Here is a 22,908-nt window from a genome sequence, read left to right on the forward strand (position 1 = left end):
GGGAAGAGGCAGGAGATCAACCTAGTTCATGTACTAAATGGAAGAGCAAACTCAAGGGGCATTATTTCTGTTTCTATTCTTTACATTCTTATTAGTATGTTTAATGTTTGTACATCTGTGTTTTGTGTCCTGTATTAATTGCACAAGTAAATAGACATACACTGAGATACCAACAATTAGACATCTTAGGGTGAAAGATGTAACTGTGTGGTGTAACAATCATACCTGCTAAGAATAACTTGCCATGGGATTTGGATTTCACAGAAGGAAGGTCATGCAGTGGTGATCCAATGCAATATCCTAAGTCATTGTACATACTAAGTTTATAGAAGTTGCTACTTCTGTGGGTATATGCATTTCAGTATACCAAGTGGAAGGATGTTTGCACCTGCACTGGTATCCAGTTTTGCATTTAGATTATGGTGACCCTCTGTCTGTGCATGTATAATCTGGATGACGGTAGCAGAGGCAGTACCATTGTACCAATACATTTTTTGATGTTCACTGTGCTGAATGTGTGCTCACCTTTATATGTTGATGGTCAGATCGTCGTCATCATCAGACCACATAACTGGGCTCGACATTTAGTTTGGTGCTACATGCCTTGCATACAGCATTAAAAGTTTTCTAGATCCAAGTATGAGCTGCACCACCCACATTGATGACTAGGCTTGTCCATAATGGCTATCATGCCAATGGTGGATGGATTACCCATAGCCTGTAGATTTGGGCTATTTATTAGTATGGCTTTGTACTTGAATACACTTTGTATTAGCGCTTCCATGGTTTATCCTTTGGGTTGATCCAAAATGTCTTTTTGGAACACTTCCATTGGGGTAGGTGCTAGCATGACTTGATTATTCTATTAGTTAGCTCTGCTGTTGTGAAGTTGCACTCAAACCCCTTGTCTCTGCATCGACTTTTGAATTGGTCAGTGTTCTCTGTTGCTTGTTGCCTGAAGGACATGAATCCCAGACAGTGACCTCTAAAGCTAAATTACACTCATAACTGATCTTCAAATGTCGACCATATTTTGACAACCATCTTAAACATCCCCATTCATACCTAACATCTTCAGTCTGAGGAGGTCTTTGTTGCCTATAGCAATTTTAATTTTCCTGGCTTTAATGTCTGGTTCAGAAATATTGAAGTCCAGAAAACACAGCTGAATGCATTGTTTGAAGAAAGTAAATTCAGATAGGAGAGCCATTGCCTTCCAACTGAGTTTTGGAAATTTTGTGGTTAGCATTTCGGGTTTTGCAGGATGTGTAATGTTATCCGGAGCTTTTGACAGCAATACAAATTTCTTCCAGCTCTTTTGGGTTAATTTAGCTCTGAATTGAAGTACCCTTAGTGGCCACTGCCTTAGCTGGTCATGGGTTATTACTTGCCTGCAATGGTGGCAATCTTGAACTCCTTCTAATTCCTGCTCCCCCCCCCCGCCCCTCCCTCCCCCCACCCACCCCCCAACTGTTTTATGCACTGAAGATTCTGTAAGTGAATGCCTGCTACACTGGCAACAGTCATGATGTAGTCATCCTGCCTCAGTCAGCCATATCTGCCATCGATGGCCACCATGAAGAACCAGAGACTGGAAGCTGAGTCATTAGGTATACCCAATCTACGCCTGGCTCATGACTCCCCTCAACAACCAGCCACACATGGAGAGTGCACCTACACTGAGAATCACAAAGCCACCAGGCACACTGTGGGGCCAACCATTATCAGCATCCTGAAGGAACAGTTCTGCTACCTGGATTACCTTGGTTCTCTATGAAGCCCGGTACCAAGTGAGGCCGAACTGCTCCAATGACCACAGTCTATGTGACAAGCTTGCCAACATACCAGACCACATCGGTCTTTCCAAAGCGTGATTCCAAGTCTGTGGTGATCTGTTGCCTCCACAACCTTACAATCATGAAGATGCAGCCTTGCTGCTAGGCCTTCAGAAAGCACATCCAGAGGAGGAGGAGGAGGAAGGAAGATGTCATCTGGTATCCTTTTGCTCCAGGTGAGCTTAACATGAACAGATTCTCAGACTCTGCTTCCCTAGGATCTCCTCCCCATATGACAGTTTCTCTACCTTTCAATCCATCTGCTGTGTACCATCATATTGTTCTCAAACCAAAATCCTGAAATAAAAGCCACCAACAAAAAAACAATCCATGACTTTATACAACTACACTTCTGATGATACAAATTCAACCCATGTGCATCCTAAATGCTTTTCATTGTCTGTCTAGTGCTCCTACACAGTGCTACCTCAGTGGCTGCAGCATGGCCAGTGAAAGGCTGCTGATTTTCATTGGGGAAGACTGGAGATGGCTAAACAGGATGACCATTAGCATCTTTAGACTTAAAAGGCCTGGCTTGGGACTGCACCAAATCGGCACAGGTAGCAGCAGTCTGGGTTAGCTGGCTGTAACATAGCAGCAAGAGCTTGAACACAAATGCTATCATTCTGAAAGAGGACAATAGGTTTGTGCTCCATGGAGCTATTGCCACTCCCCCAAGGTAGTGCCCCAGCAATCCTAAAATCTTTTGAAGCAGAGTGATGGACTGCTGCGAGAGTCTGCAAGTGCCTTTGAGCATTGATATCCTGCAAGGAAACAAGCATAGATCCCATGGCATAAGCCTGAGCTTTCACTACAGCTTCTGTTTGTTTTGCAATGAAAGCCAAGATATAAGCACCAGAAGCTAAATAATAAGCAAGCCCACAAATGTTCAATGGAATTGGCCAACATTTCCACACTGGAATCGAGTCCACGTTCTGCATGAAACCCCATATCTAATTGGACCTGGACTCCTCCAGTGACAACAGACTATGTGGTAGTCCTGGCAACACACCAACCATCTCAGTATATGTGCCCATTAGTGTTCTCCTGTCGACGCACCATCAAAGTCCTCAACTGAATCCTCTGCACCAAACGTCCTCTGCGACCTCGCCTTTCATGAGCTGGCATACTAACTATCTTCCTTTCCCTGGTTGCAACCCACTGGTGCCCAATGAGTCAACAATTTGTTGATCCCACTTCTATACAACCCTACAACATTGGTGCAGTGCCAATATCTGAGTGGTGACTACAAGTACCTGGTCAAGTGATGGTGTTTCTTCATTATCAGAGATCTGGTGTTACTTCGCCGTTCATGATGAGGCAGCACTGCTGTTCAGTTGGCAGTTGTTTGGGCATTTCTACTACTTAAGAAATCATTCACTTAATAATATCTAACATGGAAACAGACTGTGAGTGCGTAATGTGCAGCAACACTGCCATTTCTTTTTAAATTGTAGCAAAGCTACCTCACAGATGGTGTGAGATGAGTATCTCTAAAATATTCAATCCTGTGTCTTTTTGGGAAAGCTCACAGCAGACTTTTAGTCCCCCTTTATATTGAATGCTGCTGTTGCTATTGGTAACAGCTCAGGCGGTTATAAAATGTTGTCATAATCACTTAACTTGCCTGCAGATAAAAAAAATAGCTCTTGAAATTAGGGCTTTGGTGATAGATGTGTTAATAGCTTAGGGGAGAAATGTAGATATTAAAAATCAACAGTCTTCTTGCCAGATATGATACAGTAAATACTTTTTGATCCATTGTAGTCTTCTGCATTTATTGTAAGACCAATTATGTTGTTTCCATGTCTTCATAAACATATCAGTAGGTGACAAGAATTCCACCATTTTTGTGATTAGGAAAACAAAAAGATAATTCTCCAATTCATTAGCTTGAACCTGCAGGCTGTCTTCTATCCTTGTACATTTCCACCACATTTCAGATCAAATGACCTAATCTTGCAGAAATCTGGCTGTGTGGGAAATGGTGCAATATAAACTGAATGCCCTCGAGGCTTGTCTAACTGTGCAGCATTTGGTAATGAGTATCTCCAAACAACAGCTACAAGGATATAGTACTGCACAAAACCCACCGAATTGTTAAGGAAGGATATCTATTGCTGTTGTAATTAAGGAATGAGCCTTTGAATAATTGCAATTAAGAATTAAACGCTTGCATTGCTAACAGTAAAAAAATAATCATTACAATGGGGTAAGGCGTAGATCACTTGAGACCACGAGCCTGTTCTCTCATTCACTTGAGATCATGGTTGATCTGATTTACAACAATATCATTTGCACAAGAAACATTGTGCATAGTGTCAATTATTAATATATATCTAAATTGGCAGCAAAAACATTCAAAGAATGGAATGATTTAAGATTTACCAATCCTTTATTAGCATTTAACTGTTTGGCATATGTATGAACAATCAAAATAATTTGAAGTTTTAATTTGAATCTAGATCTCCTGAAATTTGAGGTTTTGAACAGAAATTTCTAAAGAAAAATAAAAGTCTTTTAAAGCCTTCAATAAACTGAAATACACCAAATTATCAGGTAACCAACTGTAAGAGTAAAGAAAATAAGGGCATGACCTTTCCAGCCTTTTCACCATTCACTGGCTGATCTTCTCACCTCCACCTTCCTACATTATTCCCATATCCCTTGGTTCCTTTCACATCCAAAATTCTTTTGAGGTAGAGAATTTCAAGGATTTATAAGTGAAGAAATTTCTCCATATCTCAGTTGTAGTTGGCCGACAGCTTATCCTGAGACTACTTGTAGACTCCCCCACAGGGGAAACATCCTCCCAGCATCTACCCTGTCAAGTCCCTCAAAGGTTTAATATGTTTCAATGGCGCCATACTAGACTGTATACCTTATAGGACTGCTAGAACCATAGAACCCTACAGCACAGAAGGAGGCCATTCGGCCCATTGAATCTGCACCGACTCTCTGAAACAGCATCTCACTAAGGCCTATCCCCTCTGCCCTATCCTCTAACCCATAGCTAATCCACCTAACCTACACACCTTTGGACACCAAGGGGCAATTTAGCATGGTCAATCCACCTAACCTGCACACCTTTGGACTGTGGGAGGAAACCGGAGCACCCGGAGAAAACCCACACAGACACGGGGATGACGTGCAAACTCCACACAGACAGTCAGCCAAAGCCGGAATCGAACCTGGCATTGTCAGGCCACTGTGCCACTCAAAGATTACATCTCCAGTTCATTTGGACATAGATCAATGTGTGTTTTGGACAGCCTAGACATTTACCTGCTAGGCATCAGTCGAGGTTGGCCACATTCACAACAATCCAACAGAGATAAATGGCGATGTACTGACTAGACATCAAAGATCATGAACATTTATCTACGAAATGTCAACAAACAGGGACATGTACCCAATAAGGCTAATAGTAACTGGAATACATATTCAACAGACCCAATAAAACTCAAGAGAATTTTAACCCACGCCCAATAGAACCTCCAGAGAATGCAAAACATAATCTACTTACAATCAGTGATTTATGCTACGGAATAAATCAGATTAAAATAACAATTCTGCATCATAGTACTATGTGGGATATTGTAGGGCTTGTAATCCCAAAAACAGCTGTGGTAAAATCAGTTTGAGAGTTCATTAATGTCAATAGACTATATATTTGGCATCACAACATCTGGATGAATGAATATGCCTCTATTAAAACAAAGATTCAAATCTTCAGATAAGTTTGATTTTATAATAATTCTAATTCACACCAAAAGAATGCTATGACCTCTTCATTTTGAATGCAATGAATCAACAAGCAACTTACAATTATATATTGCCTTTAATTATCTTAAGAAAAATAACAAGGCACTTGAAAAAATGGACACTGAGTCAGGAAGGGAGAGATTAGGTGGGATGATAAGGAGTGCACTTAAAAGTGAAGGAAGTGGTCAGGAAGTAGAGAGGTCGGGGAAGGGGGTCCAAATCGTAGGCCCAATGAATTGATGGTTAGACTACCAATATGGGAGAGAAGGGAGGAGGTTTCGTAGAACCCAGAATCAGAATGCATTGTTTAGAAACAGATTATAAAGATAAAGATGGCTGAGATTGAAGTGATGTGGTGGACTCATGCCATGGATGGCCTAGTTTCGGGAGCTGTTCGGAGGAGGAGGAGCAGTCTCTGGGTGAGTATAAAAACCTAACGGTAACTTCCTGTTTTCCACTTTTTCTTTCTTCAAAAGTGACGTCAGAGGGAAGCTGTGATCTGATTGGTTGATAGCAAATCTGCCCCAAATTTAAAAAAAAACACAGCTAAACTCATAAACTTAAATTAAACTAATTAATTAATTAGAGATGGCTGGTCAGGTGATGTGCTTGAGCTGCTTGATGTGGGAGCTGGCAGATCCCATTGCGAGCAACAGCGACCACATCTGCAGTAAGTGTTGGCTGCTTGAAAAACTCCGGCTCAGAGTTGATGAGCTGGAGTCTGAGCTTCAAACACTGAGGCACATCCGGGAGGGGGAGACTTACCTGGACACTGTGTTTCAGGAGGCAGTCACACCTGTCAGAGTAAATAGTTTAAATCCTGCCAGTGGCCAGGGACAGCAGGGTGTGACTGCAAGTCAGGCAGGTAAAGGGAACCAGCAGTCAGGAACTCAGGAGCCTCAGCCCTTGACCCTGTCCAACAGGTACGAGGCACTTGCTCCCTGTGTGGATGGCAAACAGGGCTGCAGGAAGGATGAGTCAGCTGACCAAGGCACCATGGTTCAGCAGGCCATTCAAGGGGAGGAAGTAAATAGGCAAGTTGTAGTTGTAGGGGATTCTATTATCAGGGGGATAGATAGGATCCTTTGTGAGCAGGATAGAGTGTCCCGCATGGTATGTTGCCTGCCCGGTGCTAGGGTGCGGGACATCTCTGACCGGCTTGAAAGGATACTGGAGAGGGAGGGGGAGGATCCAGTTGTTGTGGTCCATGTTGGTACCAACAACATAGGCAAGTCTAGGAAAGAGGACCTGTTTAGAGATTATAAAGAGCTAGGATTCAAATTAAAAAACAAGTCCTCAAGGGTCATAATCTCCGGATTACTGCCCGAGCCACGTGCAAATTGGCATAGGGAGGCAAGAATAAGGGAAGTTAACACGTGGCTGAAAGAGTGGTGTGGGAAAGAAGGGTTCTTTTTCATGGGACACTGGCATCAGTTTTGGGGCAGGGGGGACCTATACCGTTGGGATGGTCTCCACCTGGACCGAGCTGGGATCAGTGTTCTGGCGAAGAGAGTAAATGGGGTGGTCAATAGGACTTTAAACTAGAGATTGGGGGGGAAGGGAAAGTCAGGGAACCAAGAGGTGAAGGAATCAGTGGGAAGCGTAGCTGCTTAGGATTACAAAAAATCACGAAAAGACAGCACTCAGGAGAGGTTACGATAGTCCCCATCTCACAAAATATGACACAGTGTCTGGAAAGGCTCAGTAGACCAAGGTCCACCACACTACGAAAACAAAAAGGGACGGTCAATAGGGAATTAAAGGTGCTATATTTAAATGCCCGCAGTGTCCGGAACAAGATAGATGAGCTTGTGGCCCAGATTGTGACTGGCAGGTATGATGTGGTAGGCATCACAGAGACGTGGTTGCAGGGGGTTCAGGACTGGCAGTTAAACATCCAGGGATTCACAACCTATCGAAAAGACAGAGGGGTGGGTAGAGGGGGCGGGGTTGCCTTGTTAATTAGAAATGAAATTAAATCAATAGCACTAAACGACATAGGGTCAGACGATGTGGAGTCTGTGTGGGTAGAGTTGAGGAACCACAAAGGCAAAAAAACCATAATGGGAGTTATGTACAGGCCTCCTGACAGTGGTCAGGACCAGGGGCACAAAATGCACCACGAAATAGAAAGGGCATGTCAGAAAGGCAAGGTCACAGTGATCATGGGGGATTTCAATATGCAGGTGGACTGGGTAAATAATGTTGCCAGTGGACCCAAAGAAAGGGAATTCATTGAATGTTTACAGGATGGCTTTTTGGAACAGCTTGTGATGGAGCCCACGAGGGAACAGGCTATTCTGGACTTAGTGTTATGTAATGAGCCAGACGTGATAAAAGATCTTAAAGTCAGGGAACACTTAGGAAGCAGTGATCATAATATGGTAGAATTCAGTCTGCAATTTGAAAGAAGGAAGGCAGAATCAGATGTGAAGGTTCTACAGTTAAATAAAGGTAATTACAGGCGCATGAGGGAGGAACTGACAAAAATCGACTGGAAGCAGAGCCTAATGGGAAAGACAGTAGAACAGCAATGGCAGGAGTTTCTGGGAGTAATTGAGGACACAGTGCAGAGGTTCATCCCAAACAAAAGAAAGGTTATCAGAGGGGGGATTAGGCAGCCATGGCTGACAAAGGATATCGCGCATATCGACACAGACATCAAGTTTCTACAAAGATGCAAGAAAGCAGACAAGATACCGAAAGGACTACAGATCACGAACCCACTCAGGTCAACCTATAACACAGACTACGCTGAGAGACTTTGCCGTCGCACCTCTCTCACCCTCCTCAACCACCTCATACACCAACTCTACAGCAAACGCCGCAGCCTGGAAACCAAGATCGAATCCATATTCTCAACTTGCGCTCAGGACGCAGACCAGCTGCGAAACTCTGCCAAGCAGACGAGACAAAGGAACTACACCATCTACATGCACACCAAGAACAGGAAACTTGAGAAACTCGGCATCACCACCAGCAGCAACCAAGCCTCCCCCGGTACCACAGTAGGAAACAGTCCCACTGCAGGGAAGTCCATTGTCAACTTGTCCGACTACACACTTCAACCAGATGAAATCGAAGTTCTCAGCCGAGGGCTTAATTTTTGCCCCACCACCAAAATAGACCCCATCAGTCTCGCAGCAGACACAGAGGAATTCATCAGGCGAATGAGGCTGAGGGAGTTCTTCCACAAACCCCAAGAGGCCAACAACGAACACAATGAGACAGCCAATGAACTGGAACAGCCGACAGAGAGATCCGCAGTGCATCCGAAGAGGAAAGAGTCGAATTGGACTCCTCCGGAAGGCCGCTGCCCTCGACTTGACATGTATGCCCAAGCCGTCAGGAGGTGCGTCAACACCAAATTCATCAGCCGCACTCACAAGACAGCCCCGAACATCACCCAAGCACAACGTAACGCCATCCACGCTCTCAAGACCAACCGCAACATTGTCATCAAACCAGCAGACAAAGGAGGGGCCATCGTCATACTGAACAGAACGGATTACTGCAAAGAAGTGTACCGACAACTCAACAACGAGGAACACTACAGACAGTTACCTGCAGATCCGACCAAAGAACACACCCGTCAACTCAACACTCTGATCAAGACCTTTGATCCGGACCTTCAGAACACCCTCCGTGCTCTCATCCCACGTACTCCCCGCGTTGGAGATCTCTACTGCCTCCCGAAGATACACAAGGCAAACACACCCGGCCGTCCCATCGTATCGGGCAATGGGACCCTGTGCGAGAACCTCTCCGGCTATGTCGAGGGCATCCTGAAACCCATTGTACAAAGAACCCCCAGCTTTTGTCGCGACACGACGGACTTCCTACAGAAACTCGGCACACATGGAGCAGTTGAACCAGGAGCGCTCCTCGTCACAATGGATGTCTCAGCACTCTACACCAGCATCCCCCATGACGATGGCATTGCTGCAACGGCCTCAGTGCTCAGCGCCAACAACTGCCAGTTTCCAGATGCAATTTTACATCTCATCCGCTTCATCCTGGACCACAATATCTTCACCTTCAACAACCAGTTCTTCATCCAGACACACGGAACAGCCATGGGGACCAAATTTGCACCTCAATATGCCAACATCTTCATGCACAGGTTCGAACAAGACTTCTTCACCGCACGGGACCTTCAACCGGTGCTATACACTAGATACATCGATGACATTTTCTTCCTTTGGACTCATGGTGAACAATCACTGAAACAACTCTATGATGACATCAACAAGTTCCATCCCACCATCAGGCTCACCATAGACTACTCTCCGGAATCGGTTGCATTCTTGGACACGCGCATCTCCATTAAGGACGGTCACCTCAGCACCTCACTGTACCGCAAGCCCACGGATAACCTCACGATGCTCCACTTCTCCAGCTTCCACCCTAAACACGTTAAAGAAGCCATCCCCTACGGACAAGCCCTCCGTATACACAGGATCTGCTCGGATGAGGAGGATCGCAACAGACACCTCCAGACGCTGAAAGATGCCCTCATAAGAACAGGATATGGCGCTAGACTCATTGATCAACAGTTCCAACGCGCCACAGCGAAAAACCGCACCGACCTCCTCAGAAGACAAACACGGGACACAGTGGACAGAGTACCCTTCGTTGTCCAGTACTTCCCCGGAGCGGAGAAGCTACGGCATCTCCTCCGGAGCCTTCAACATGTCATTGATGAAGACGAACATCTCGCCAAGGCCATCCCCACACCCCCACTTCTTGCCTTCAAACAACCGCACAACCTCAAACAGACCATTGTCCGCAGCAAACTACCCAGCCTTCAGGAGAACAGTGACCAAGACACCACACAACCCTGCCACAGCAACCTCTGCAAGACGTGCCGGATCATCGACACAGATGCCATCATCTCACGTGAGAACACCATCCACCAGGTACACGGTACATACTCTTGCAACTCGGCCAACGTTGTCTACCTGATACGCTGCAAGAAAGGATGTCCCGAGGCATGGTACATTGGGGAAACTATGCAGACGCTGCGACAACGGATGAATGAACACCGCTCGACAATCACCAGGCAAGACTGTTCTCTTCCTGTTGGGGAGCACTTCAGCGGTCACGGGCATTCGGCCTCTGATATTCGGGTAAGCGTTCTCCAAGGCGGCCTTCGCGACACACGACAGCGCAGAGTCGCGGAGCAGAAACTGATAGCCAGGTTCCGCACACACAAGGACGGCCTCAACCGGGATATTGGGTTTATGTCACACTATTTCACATAAATATTTCTGCTTTTTTCCTCCTGAGTCTTTATCATGCGATCCTAGAATCAGAATTTATGTCACACTATTTGTAACTCCCACAGTTGCGTGGACCTGCAGAGTTTCACTGGCTGTCTTGTCTGGAGACAATACACATCTTTTTAGCCTGTCTTGATGCTCTCTCCACTCCCATTGTTTTGTTTCTTAAAGACTGGATTAGTTGTAAGTATTCGCATTCCAACCATTATTCATGTAAATTGAGTCTGTGTCTTATAAGTTCTGTTTGTGAACAGAATTCCCACTCACCTGAAGAAGGGGCTCAGAGCCTCGAAAGCTTGTGTGGCTTTTGCTACCAAATAAACCTGTTGGACTTTAACCTGGTGTTGTTAAACTTCTTACTGTGACAAAGGAAGTCAGGGAATGCATCAAGGCAAAAGAGAGAGCCTATAATGTGGCAAAGAGTAGTGGGAAGTCAGAAGATTGGGAAGGCTATAAAAACAAACAGAGGATAACAAAGAGAGAAATAAGGAAGGAGAGGATCAAATATGAAGGTAGGCTAGCCAGTAACATTAGGAATGATAGTAAAAGTTTCTTTAAATACATTAAAAACAAACGGGAGGCAAAAGTAGACATTGGGCCGCTCCAAAATGACGCTGGTAATCTAGTGATGGGAGACAAGGAAATAGCTGAGGAACTTAATAAGTACTTTGCGTCAGTCTTCACAGTAGAAGACATGAGTAATATCCCAACAATTCAGGAAAGTCAGGGGGCAGAGTTGAATATGGTTGCCATCACAAAGGAGAAAGTGCTAGAGAAACTAAAAGGTCTGAAAATTGATAAATCTCCGGGCCCAGATGGGCTACATCCTAGAGTTCTAAAGGAGATAGCTGAAGAAATAGTGGAGGCGTTAGTTATGATCTTTCAAAAGTCACTGGAGTCAGGGAAAGTCCCAGAGGATTGGAAAATCGCTGTTGTAACCCCACTGTTCAAGAAGGGAACAAGAAAAAAGATGGAAAATTATAGGCCAATTAGCCTAACCTCAGTTGTTGGCAAAATTCTAGAATCCATCGTTAAGGATGAGATTTCTAAATTCTTGGAAGTGCAGGGTCGGATTAAGACAAGTCAGCATGGATTTAGTAAGGGGAGGTCGTGCCTGACAAACCTGTTAGAGTTCTTTGAAGAGATAACAAATAGGTTAGACCAAGGAGAGCCAATGGATGTTATCTATCTTGACTTCCAAAAGGCCTTTGACAAGGTGCCTCACGGGAGACTGCTGAGTAAAATAAGGGCCCATGGTATTCGAGGCAAGGTACTAACATGGATTGACGATTGGCTGTCAGACAGAAGGCAGAGAGTTGGGATAAAAGGTTCTTTCTCAGAATGGCAACCGGTGACAAGTGGTGTCCCGCAGGGTTCAGTGTTGGGGCCACAGCTGTTCTCTTTATATATTAACGATCTAGATGACGGGACTGGGAGCATTCTGGCCAAGTTTGCCGATGATACAAAGATAGGTGGAGGGGCAGGTAGTATTGAGGAGGTGGGGAGGCTGCAGAAAGATTTAGACAGTTTAGGAGAGTGGTCCAAGAAGTGGCTGATGAAATTCAACGTGGGCAAGTGCGAGGTCGTACACTTTGGAAAAAAGAATAGAGGCATGGACTATTTTCTAAACGGTGACAAAATTCATAATGCTAAAGTGCAAAGGGACTTGGGAGTCCTAGTCCAGGATTCTCTAAAGGTAAACTTGCAGGTTGAGTCCGTAATTAAGAAAGCAAATGTAATGTTGTCATTTATCTCAAGAGGCTTGGAATACAAAAGCAGGGATGTACTTCTGAGGCTTTATAAAGCACTGGTTAGGCCCCATTTGGAGTACTGTGAGCAATTTTGGGCCCCACACCTCAGGAAGGACATACTGGCACTGGAGCGGGTCCAGCGGAGATTCACACGGATGATCCCAGGAATGGTAGGCCTGACATACGATGAACGTCTGAGGATCGTGGGATTATATTCATTGGAGTTTAGGAGGTTGAGGGGAGATCTGATAGAAACTTACAAGATAATGAACGGCTTAGATAGGATGGACGTAGGGAAGTTGTTTCCATTAACAGGGGAGACTAGGACGCGGGGGCACAGCCTTAGAATAAAAGGGAGTCACTTTAGAACAGAGATGAGGAGAAATTTCTTCAGCCAGAGAGTGGTGGGTCTGTGGAATTCATTGCCACAGAGGGCTGTGGAGGCCGAGACGTTGAGCGTCTTCAAGACAGAAATTGATAAATTCTTGATTTCTCGAGGAATTAAGGGCTATGGGGAGAGAGCGGGTAAATGGAGTTGAAATCAACCATGATTGAATGGTGGAGTGGACTCGATGGGCCGAATGGCCTTACTTCCGCTCCTATGTCTTATGGTCTTATGGTCTTATGGATTCCTGGATCAGGACAAAGATTTTCAATTGAATAAATTGAGGGATAGGAAGCCAGACTCGATTCCACCGCTGCCAAGGATAGTTTAAGGTTATTTTTTTCCGGGCGGCACAGTGGTTAGCACTGCTGCCTCACAGTGCCAGGGACCTGGGTTCGATTCCAGCCTTGGGTGACTGTGTGGAGTTTGTATATTTTCCCCCTGTCGGAGTGGGTTTCCTCCGGGTGCTCCAGTTTCCTCCCACCATCAGTGAGGTGGATTCGCCATGATAAATTGCCCCTTAGTGTCTAAAGATATGAAGCTCAGGTGGATTAGCCATAGTAAATTATCCTTTAGAACAAAAAACAAAGAAAAGTACAGTATAGGAGCGGGCCCTTCAGCCCTCCAAGCCCATGTCGATCATGATGCCCTAACTAAGCTACAAAAAAAAAACCTTCTGCCTTTACTCGGTCCATATCCCCATCCAGATGCCTCTTAAATGTTGCTAATGCGCCTGCTTCCACCACCTCCTCTGACAGAGCGTTTCAGGCACCCACCACTCTGCGTGAAAAACTTCCCCCACACATCTCCCTTAAACTTTCTCCCTCTCACCTTGAACCTGTGCCCCCTTGTAATTGACACTTCCACCCTGGAAAAAAAATGTCCAAAGATGTGTAGGTTAGGTGGATTGGCCACAATCAAAGCGCAGGTTTATGGGGATAGGGCAGGGTAGAGTGCTCTTTCAGAGGGTCGGTACAGGCTCGATAGGCCTTCTGCACTGTAGGGATTCTATGGATTCACTGGAGATGACATTGATGGACACTGGGATTTAGTGTGGTTGCAATATATGTAGGGTACAGGTTTGTGAGACTACAAAAAGTTGTTAAGAACAAATCATACTGGATTTCCTACCTTGATCTGATCTTAAATGAACAAGGGTAATAACAAAAAATTAGACAAAATTGAGCAGTCAGGCAGATCACTACATCTCTGCTTTGGTCTTGATTTTCCTTGACACATCCCTGCTGCAATTACTCTGGTTGTTGCTACCCTAGCAATTGTAAATTGCTGATGTAAATGCCGGTGAACTTGGATTCCTGGTGAATTTCCAGCTGTCTACTCTTTTTACTGCTGCTCCCAAGGACTTTCTGGAGATAGGTGGACATAGGCCAAAGGTATATGAGTATTTATCCCAAATCCTGTAAATGGACAGATTATGGGGATCTTTCAGTTTGGCAACCACCAAAACCCACAAAGCTGCTAGGTATTTTGTTTGAAATATAGGATCAAACTGCACCAAATGAGGCCATTCCACATATTGTGCTCGAGGTGGCACTTTGAAAGAGCAATCCAATTATCCCACGTAGCTGCACACTTCCTTCCTGGAAGCTATACATACACTCATACATAGGGACCTGTGTCTACAGACAAAAGGAACATGTCCAGGCCTGCAATTTCAATAAAGACAAAATACTGTGGATGCTGGAATCTGAAACAAAAACCGAAAATGCTGGAAAAACTCAGCAGGTCTGATAGCATCTGCGGAGAGAAAATGTTTTGAGTCTGGATGACTCTAAGGGTCATCCTAACTCGAAATGTTGGCCTTGCAGTTTCAAAGCTGTTTGGGAGCCAGGGAAAGGAAAGGAGAGATCTTCGTCATTGAAAAATGTCCTGCGTCCAGCCCTTGATCCATGCCTTGGTACAGGGAGGTTGCACCTGTTTGGCAAAGCCTGAGCCTCCCCTTCCCATGGAGGCTGAGAGTATGATTGAAGACTCAAGATCTGAGCATTCATTTAATTAAAATCCCATATGGAAGTTATCCTTACATCCTGCTTCTGTGTGCACTGTTTATCACTCTTCTCCACTCTGCTAGTTCCTCCTCCCAAAAATAAAATCAATCTACATTTTTCCTGCCTTACTTGACAAGTAGAAACTGGATGACATATGATAAGTGTAACTTTTTAAATGAAAAATGAATTCAAGTTTTTGATGGGATTGTAGAGATTATCACCAAAAAATTGCTGGCATTTTTCTCAGCGGGATCTTATGGTCCCATCGACAGCGCACCTCCACCGCGGACATCCCGGCAGCGTGGGGTGCCTTCAATGGGAAACGGTTGACAACGGTGGGAACAATAAGATCCTGTACAGTCTCTCACCGCCGCACTGCAGAGAGGGAGGAAAATCCTGCCCTCCACTTTGCTTCTAAATTCTTGAACTTTGATCATTTAAAAGACAGGATCAACATTAACATGAAAAGCTCCAGTTTTGTAGGCCAAAAATCATGAGGTTCAACTTTTACATGAGATTATACAGTAATTTTAATTTTCCTTAGCTTTGACAAATACAACATTGTTCAGATAATATGATACAGTGGTAGAAAGCATATATTTCTTCTAACTGTGTATCTGCAGTGCAGAATTCTTGTGCACAGCTGCATCTCCACAGTTTTCTTCCATAGTGTATAAAATGAGGTAAACAAGTCATACTGAGTAATCACTCACAGTGTGCTCAGGTTCTTCTGCTTCTTAAAGGCTCCTGGTGGGATTTCTCTAATCCGGTTAAATCTCAGGTCCCTGCAAGATAATGGATAAAATTCAAACATTGATCATTGAAAGCGCTATTTTACAGGTTCCATATTGTGAAATAAATTGACTTCAAGTTGCTCGGTACAGCTGCATCACCAAGTGGCTATTTTCCTCTCATTAGAATTCACATGAATACCTGGTTCTGTATATTCTGATGGGGAAAAATGTCCTGCTTCCAACTACTGCAGTGCACCATGCACATTTCCAGTGGGAGGAGGTTCAGCCAAGGTGCTGTTTTGAGAACTCCTGCACCTCCCTTCTCCTTTTACACCATGTTTATGACAAGTTGCCAGAATTTTACCGCCTCGCCCGCCCGAGATCCTGCCCGAGGCCAACGGAGAATGCCGTTCTGCAAGCCGCACCCACTCCGATTCTGGGTCGGGCGTGGTGGTAAAATTCCAGCCATGTTCAGAGCTGCCAGATGAATAAAATGAGAGAGACACAGAGAAAATTATTTTTTCCTATATCAAGTCCTTTCTAGGCTATTTCTATTATAATATTCTTATCGGTCTCTACTTTACATAAAGGTTAGCCAGTGGCATTTGACATGTTATTTTCAGGGCCCTCATCCCAGACAGCCATTGGTACTGGTATACTATAACCCATGATGTGGAGATGCCGGCGTTGGACTGGGGTAAACACAGTAAGAAGTTTAACAACACCAGGTTAAAGTCCAACAGGTTTATTTGGTAGCAAAAGCCACACAAGCTTTCGAGGCTCTAAGCCCCTTCTTCAGGTGAGTGGGAATTCTGTTCACAAACAGAACTTATAAAGACACAGACTCAATTTACATGAATAATGGTTGGAATGCGAATACTTACAACTAATCCAGTCTTTAAGAAACAAAACAATGGGAGTGGAGAGAGCATCAAGACAGGCTAAAAAGATGTGTATTGTCTCCAGACAAGACAGCCAGTGAAACTCTGCAGGTCCACGCAACTGTGGGGGTTACAGATAGTGTGACATGAACCCAATATCCCGGTTGAGGCCGTCCTTGTGTGTGCGGAACTTGGCTATCAGTTTCTGCTCAGCGACTCTGCGCTGTCGTGTGTCGCGAAGGCCGCCTTGGAGAACGCTTACCCGAATATCAGAGGCCGAATGCCCGTGACCGCTGAAGTGTTCCCCAACAGGAAGAGAACAGTCTTGCCTGGTGATTGTCGAGCGGTGTTCATTCATCCGTCGTCGCAGCGTCTGCATAGTTTCCCCAATGTACCATGCCTCGGGACATCCTTTCTTGCAGCGTATCAGGTAGACAACGTTGGCCGAGTTGCAAGAGTATGTACCGTGTACCTGGTGGATGGTGTTCTCACATGAGATGATGGCATCTGTGTCAATGATCCGGCACGTCTTGCAGAGGTTGCTGTGGCAGGGTTGTGTGGTGTCTTGGTCACTGTTCTCCTGAAGGCTGGGTAGTTTGCTGCGGACAATGGTCTGTTTGAGGTTGTGCGGTTGTTTGAAGGCAAGAAGTGGGGGTGTGGGGATGGCCTTGGCGAGATGTTCGTCTTCATCAATGACATGTTGAAGGCTCCGGAGGAGATGCCGTAGCTTCTCCGCTCCGGGGAAGTACTGGACAACGAAGGGTACTCTGTCCACTGTGTCCCGTGTTTGTCTTCTGAGGAGGTCGGTGCGGTTTTTCGCTGTGGCGCGTTGGAACTGTTGATCAATGAGTCGAGCGCCATATCCTGTTCTTATGAGGGCATCTTTCAGCGTCTGGAGGTGTCTGTTGCGATCCTCCTCATCCGAGCAGATCCTGTGTATATGGAGGGCTTGTCCGTAGGGGATGGCTTCTTTAACGTGTTTAGGGTGGAAGCTGGAGAAGTGGAGCATCGTGAGGTTATCCGTGGGCTTGCGGTACAGTGAGGTGCTGAGGTGACCGTCCTTAATGGAGATGCGCGTGTCCAAGAATGCAACCGATTCCGGAGAGTAGTCTATGGTGAGTCTGATGGTGGGATGGAACTTGTTGATGTCATCATAGAGTTGTTTCAGTGATTGTTCACCATGAGTCCAAAGGAAGAAAATGTCATCGATGTATCTAGTGTATAGCATCGGTTGAAGGTCCCGTGCGGTGAAGAAGTCTTCTTCGAACCTGTGCATGAAGATGTTGGCATATTGAGGTGCGAATTTGGTCCCCATGGCTGTTCCGTGTGTCTGGATGAAGAACTGGTTGTTGAAGGTGAAGATATTGTGGTCCAGGATGAAGCGGATGAGTTGTAAAATTGCATCTGGAAACTGGCAGTTGTTGGCGCTGAGCACTGAGGCCGTTGCAGCAATGCCATCATCGTGGGGGATGCTGGTGTAGAGTGCCGAGACATCCATTGTGACGAGGAGCGCTCCTGGTTCAACTGCTCCATGTGTGCCGAGTTTCTGTAGGAAGTCCGTCGTGTCGCGACAAAAGCTGGGGGTTCTTTGTACAATGGGTTTCAGGATGCCCTCGACATAGCCGGAGAGGTTCTCGCACAGGGTCCCATTGCCCGATACGATGGGACGGCCGGGTGTGTTTGCCTTGTGTATCTTCGGGAGGCAGTAGAGATCTCCAACGCGGGGAGTACGTGGGATGAGAGCACGGAGGGTGTTCTGAAGGTCCGGATCAAAGGTCTTGATCAGAGTGTTGAGTTGACGGGTGTGTTCTTTGGTCGGATCTGCAGGTAACTGTCTGTAGTGTTCCTCGTTGTTGAGTTGTCGGTACACTTCTTTGCAGTAATCCGTTCTGTTCAGTATGACGATGGCCCCTCCTTTGTCTGCTGGTTTGATGACAATGTTGCGGTTGGTCTTGAGAGCGTGGATGGCGTTGCGTTGTGCTTGGGTGATGTTCGGGGCTGTCTTGTGAGTGCGGCTGATGAATTTGGTGTTGACGCACCTCCTGACGGCTTGGGCATACATGTCAAGTCGAGGGCAGCGGCCTTCCGGAGGAGTCCAATTCGACTCTTTCCTCTTCGGATGCACTGCGGATCTCTCTGTCGGCTGTTCCGGTTCATTGGCTGTCTCATTGTGTTCGTTGTTGGCCTCTTGGGGTTTGTGGAAGAACTCCCGCAGCCTCATTCGCCTGATGAATTCCTCTGTGTCTGCTGCGAGACTGATGGGGTCTATTTTGGTGGTGGGGCAAAAATTAAGCCCTCGGCTGAGAACTTCGATTTTAGCTGGTTGAAGTGTGTAGTCGGACAAGTTGACAATGGACTTCCCTGCAGTGGTACTGTTTTCTACTGTGGTACTGGGGGAGGCTTGGTTGCTGCTGGTGGTGATGCCGAGTTTCTCAAGTTTCCTGTTCTTGGTGTGCATGTAGATGGTGTAGTTCCTTTGTCTCGTCTGCTTGGCAGAGTTTCGCAGCTGGTCTGCGTCCTGAGCGCAAGTTGAGAATATGGATTCGATCTTGGTTTCCAGGCTGCGGCGTTTGCTGTAGAGTTGGTGTATGAGGTGGTTGAGGAGGGTGAGAGAGGTGCGACGGCAAAGTCTCTCAGCGTAGTCTGTGTTATAGGTTGACCTGAGTGGGTTCGTGATCTGTAGTCCTTTCGGTATCTTGTCTGCTTTCTTGCATCTTTGTAGAAACTTGATGTCTGTGTCGATATGCGCGATCTTCTTGGCGATCCTCTCCACTTGGAGCCGGCAGTTTGCGGTGTCGATGGTAGTCATGATGTGGAGATGCCGGCGTTGGACTGGGGTAAACACAGTAAGATGTTTAACAACACCAGGTTAAAGTCCAACAGGTTTATTTGGTAGCAAAAGCCACACAAGCTTTCAAGGCTCTGAGCCCCTTCTTCAGGTGAGTGGGAATTCTGTTCACAAACAGGACTTATAAAGACACAGACTCAATTTACATGAATAATGGTTGGAATGCGAATACTTACAACTAATCCAGTCTTTAAGAAACAAAACAATGGGAGTGGAGAGAGCATCAAGACAGGCTAAAAAGATGTGTATTGTCTCCAGACAAGACAGCCAGTGAAACTCTGCAGGTCCGCAGCAAACTACCCAGCCTTCAGGAGAACAGTGACCAAGACACCACACAACCCTGCCACAGCAACCTCTGCAAGACGTGCCGGATCATTGACACAGATGCCATCATCTCACGTGAGAACACCATCCACCAGGTACACGGTACATACTCTTGCAACTCGGCCAACGTTGTCTACCTGATACGCTGCAAGAAAGGATGTCCCGAGGCATGGTACATTGGGGAAACTATGCAGACGCTGCGACAACGGATGAATGAACACCGCTCGACAATCACCAGGCAAGACTGTTCTCTTCCTGTTGGGGAACACTTCAGCGGTCACGGGCATTCGGCCTCTGATATTCGGGTAAGCGTTCTCCAAGGCGGCCTTCGTGACACACGACAGCGCAGAGTCGCTGAGCAGAAACTGATAGCCAAGTTCCGCACACACAAGGACGGCCTCAACCGGGATATTGGGTTCATGTCACACTATCTGTAACCCCCACAGTTGCGTGGACCTGCAGAGTTTCACTGGCTGTCTTGTCTGGAGACAATACACATCTTTTTAGCCTGTCTTGATGCTCTCTCCACTCCCATTGTTTTGTTTCTTAAAGACTGGATTAGTTGTAAGTATTCGCATTCCAACCATTATTCATGTAAATTGAGTCTGTGTCTTTATAAGTTCTGTTTGTGAACAGAATTCCCACTCACCTGAAGAAGGGGCTTAGAGCCTCGAAAGCTTGTGTGGCTTTTGCTACCAAATAAACCTGTTGGACTTTAACCTGGTGTTGTTAAACTTCTTACCATACTATAACCCAGGCAGGCAGGTCTTCTCGATATACTCTCGATATACTATGCCAGGAGTGCCTGCTAGTCGCATTCAAATTAAAGGATCTCCCTGGACTCTCATGCCCCTGTGAAAAGTAGACTTTGCACCAAGATGCACTTTTCCATGCAGTTCAGGCCCCATTATGATTGTTTCAGCCGTTCAAGTGCAAGTGTGTGTCCTTTCACAAATAGTTCAGATGCAGTAAGATGAGACTGCAGATCAGAAGCTTTTGTTTCAGAAAAGTCAGTTAAAGAGCTGCAGGCATGCTGGCTGTGGTACTAAGCACAATACTGAAACCTGCATTCAAAAAAAAATTTAAAAATACTGAAACCTGCATTAAGCACCGTGTGGCATCTGAAGTGTTCCCTTAGCTGAATGCATGTCCTTTAAATTTGTACTCGCAGCATAGATTTTCATCCACCGGAAGCTATTTCAGAGATTAGTGAGCCCTGCAGAAATTTGCAACTGTTGACATGAAAATCCAGCAGAACTTACAGGCCTTGCTTCTGAACTCCCAATATGTGCTCCTGGCAATCAGATTTGTATGCCAGGATTATGGGTCCATAAAACGTACCTTATGGTATCACGAATAAAGCCAGACATTGGTATTGTGAGCGTAAAGCTAACTCACGAACAAAGCCACAGAATAGAACCATTTACAACGCCAAGTTCATTCCACAATTTAGCTGAATGAGAACTCATATTGCAGCAAATGTTTAGCCAATTGCACCAAGCATTTTTCACAAGACGACAAACTATGCAGTAGGAGTTTAGAGGAGAAAGTAACTATAAAAAAGAACCATTAATACTAAGTCTGTACACACTGTTCATTCACATGAACCTAAACGTTGTTGAAAAATGTATTAATATTTACAGAGGATCCCCAAGGAATCCTTTATGATCTGTGTTTCATTTTGTGAAGAATGATGAAATGTTACCCAAGAGAATGTCCAATGATAATAATTGCAACAGGATCCATATTTACAGTCTGGTAACAGCATTTCTTTGGTCATTTAATCCTAGAAATTATACTGCCTTGAAATAAACAAGTTCACACCTCCATTAAAAAAGCTGGCAGCACAATTTGATTTAGATGTGTTATTTGCAGGTGTTGCTCTCTTTTGAGTGCATGCTGTGCTTTCATGGTTTGGCTTATGTTATTTTACGCACCCACTCCAAAATTTGCCAGAAAATTTGCAGCATTCAGTAGAAACACGGCAAGCACAGACATTTATAACTGCACAAGTTTACAGACAAGTTTCACCCAGATAGTTATGCTAGGGTTAATTTGTCTCCATATCGTATTCAGGCGGCTAGCTTCCTCTTCTTGGGGGAAGTTGGGTGGAATAGGAGTTAGAATGGAAATGGTACAGAGGTAACATGGCTTTTCTAAAGGGGAAATCCTTTGTGGGCCACGTGATCAGGCCAGATCCTATGGAGAGGCCAAGAGGGAAGCCGAGCTAATCGATAGTAAGGTACACATCCTGGGAGAGGGAGGAACCACAGTTGGAGCAAGGAAGGAGAAGAGAGTAAATTTGTGTATTAGACCCCTATCTTGTATCTTTATATTATATTAGTGAATAATCTGTCCCATGTTGAAGCCATAACCAGATGCCTTCAAATTTACTACACTGGCGGTGAAGAAAAATTACATCAGTCTTTGGGAGATCGCAGTTAGAGGGGAGGAGAATGATCATTGGGGGCTAAGAAGAAACAAGTACAGACACCCCAAAAATGCCTTTGAGCCATTAGACCCAGAAGTTGAGAGCTGGGGGCAATATTTTGAAAGGTTGTGTTATTTCTTTGTCGCTAATGAGATCAAAGGGGAGGAAAAACAAAAGATGATACTTACTCACAGTCTGTGGCCCACAAACCTACAGCCTGGTGAGGAGTCTAACATCACCTGATGCTCCAGACATAAAGGCCAGAACAGAAATCTCCAATGACCTTAGGTGAGATTTTACGATCTCACCCGAGCGGGGTCGTAAAATCCCGCCCAAAGTTTTTTGATCAGATAGTGGAATTTGTCAAAGATCATTTTAATTCCCAACCTTCAATCATCATGTTACGATATAAGTTTCATTCTGCTGTGAGGGAACTAGGGGGTAGTGGCTCTGGGTTCATGGCCAGATTGAAACGGTGAGCAGAGCAGAGTGAACTCAACCCAGCTTTGGGGAGATGTTAAGAGACAGTTTGGTCTGCGGGATCAACAGCCTCACAACAGAAAAAACGCTGCTGGTAGAGACTAAAAACTCTTTGGAGAAAGCCTTAGAGGTGGCCCAGGGCTGAATGCACTGAGCAGGGTATAAGTGAACCAAAAGGCGTGC

General features: G+C 45.4%; 1 protein-coding gene across 1 annotated transcript in view; it reads right to left on the minus strand.

The window, feature by feature from the left end:
• The window catches only part of LOC144495749 (peroxidasin homolog), a 420,109-nt gene that overhangs the window by 273,364 nt on the left and 123,837 nt on the right, over positions 1-22,908 (minus strand). Inside the window, exon 2 of the mRNA XM_078216142.1 lies at positions 15,741-15,812. Coding sequence (XP_078072268.1) covers positions 15,741-15,812 — 72 coding nt within the window. The remainder of the gene's footprint in view (positions 1-15,740; positions 15,813-22,908) is intronic.

Source organism: Mustelus asterias, chromosome 7 (assembly GCF_964213995.1).
Source record: "Mustelus asterias chromosome 7, sMusAst1.hap1.1, whole genome shotgun sequence".
Classification (NCBI taxonomy): domain Eukaryota; kingdom Metazoa; phylum Chordata; class Chondrichthyes; order Carcharhiniformes; family Triakidae; genus Mustelus; species Mustelus asterias.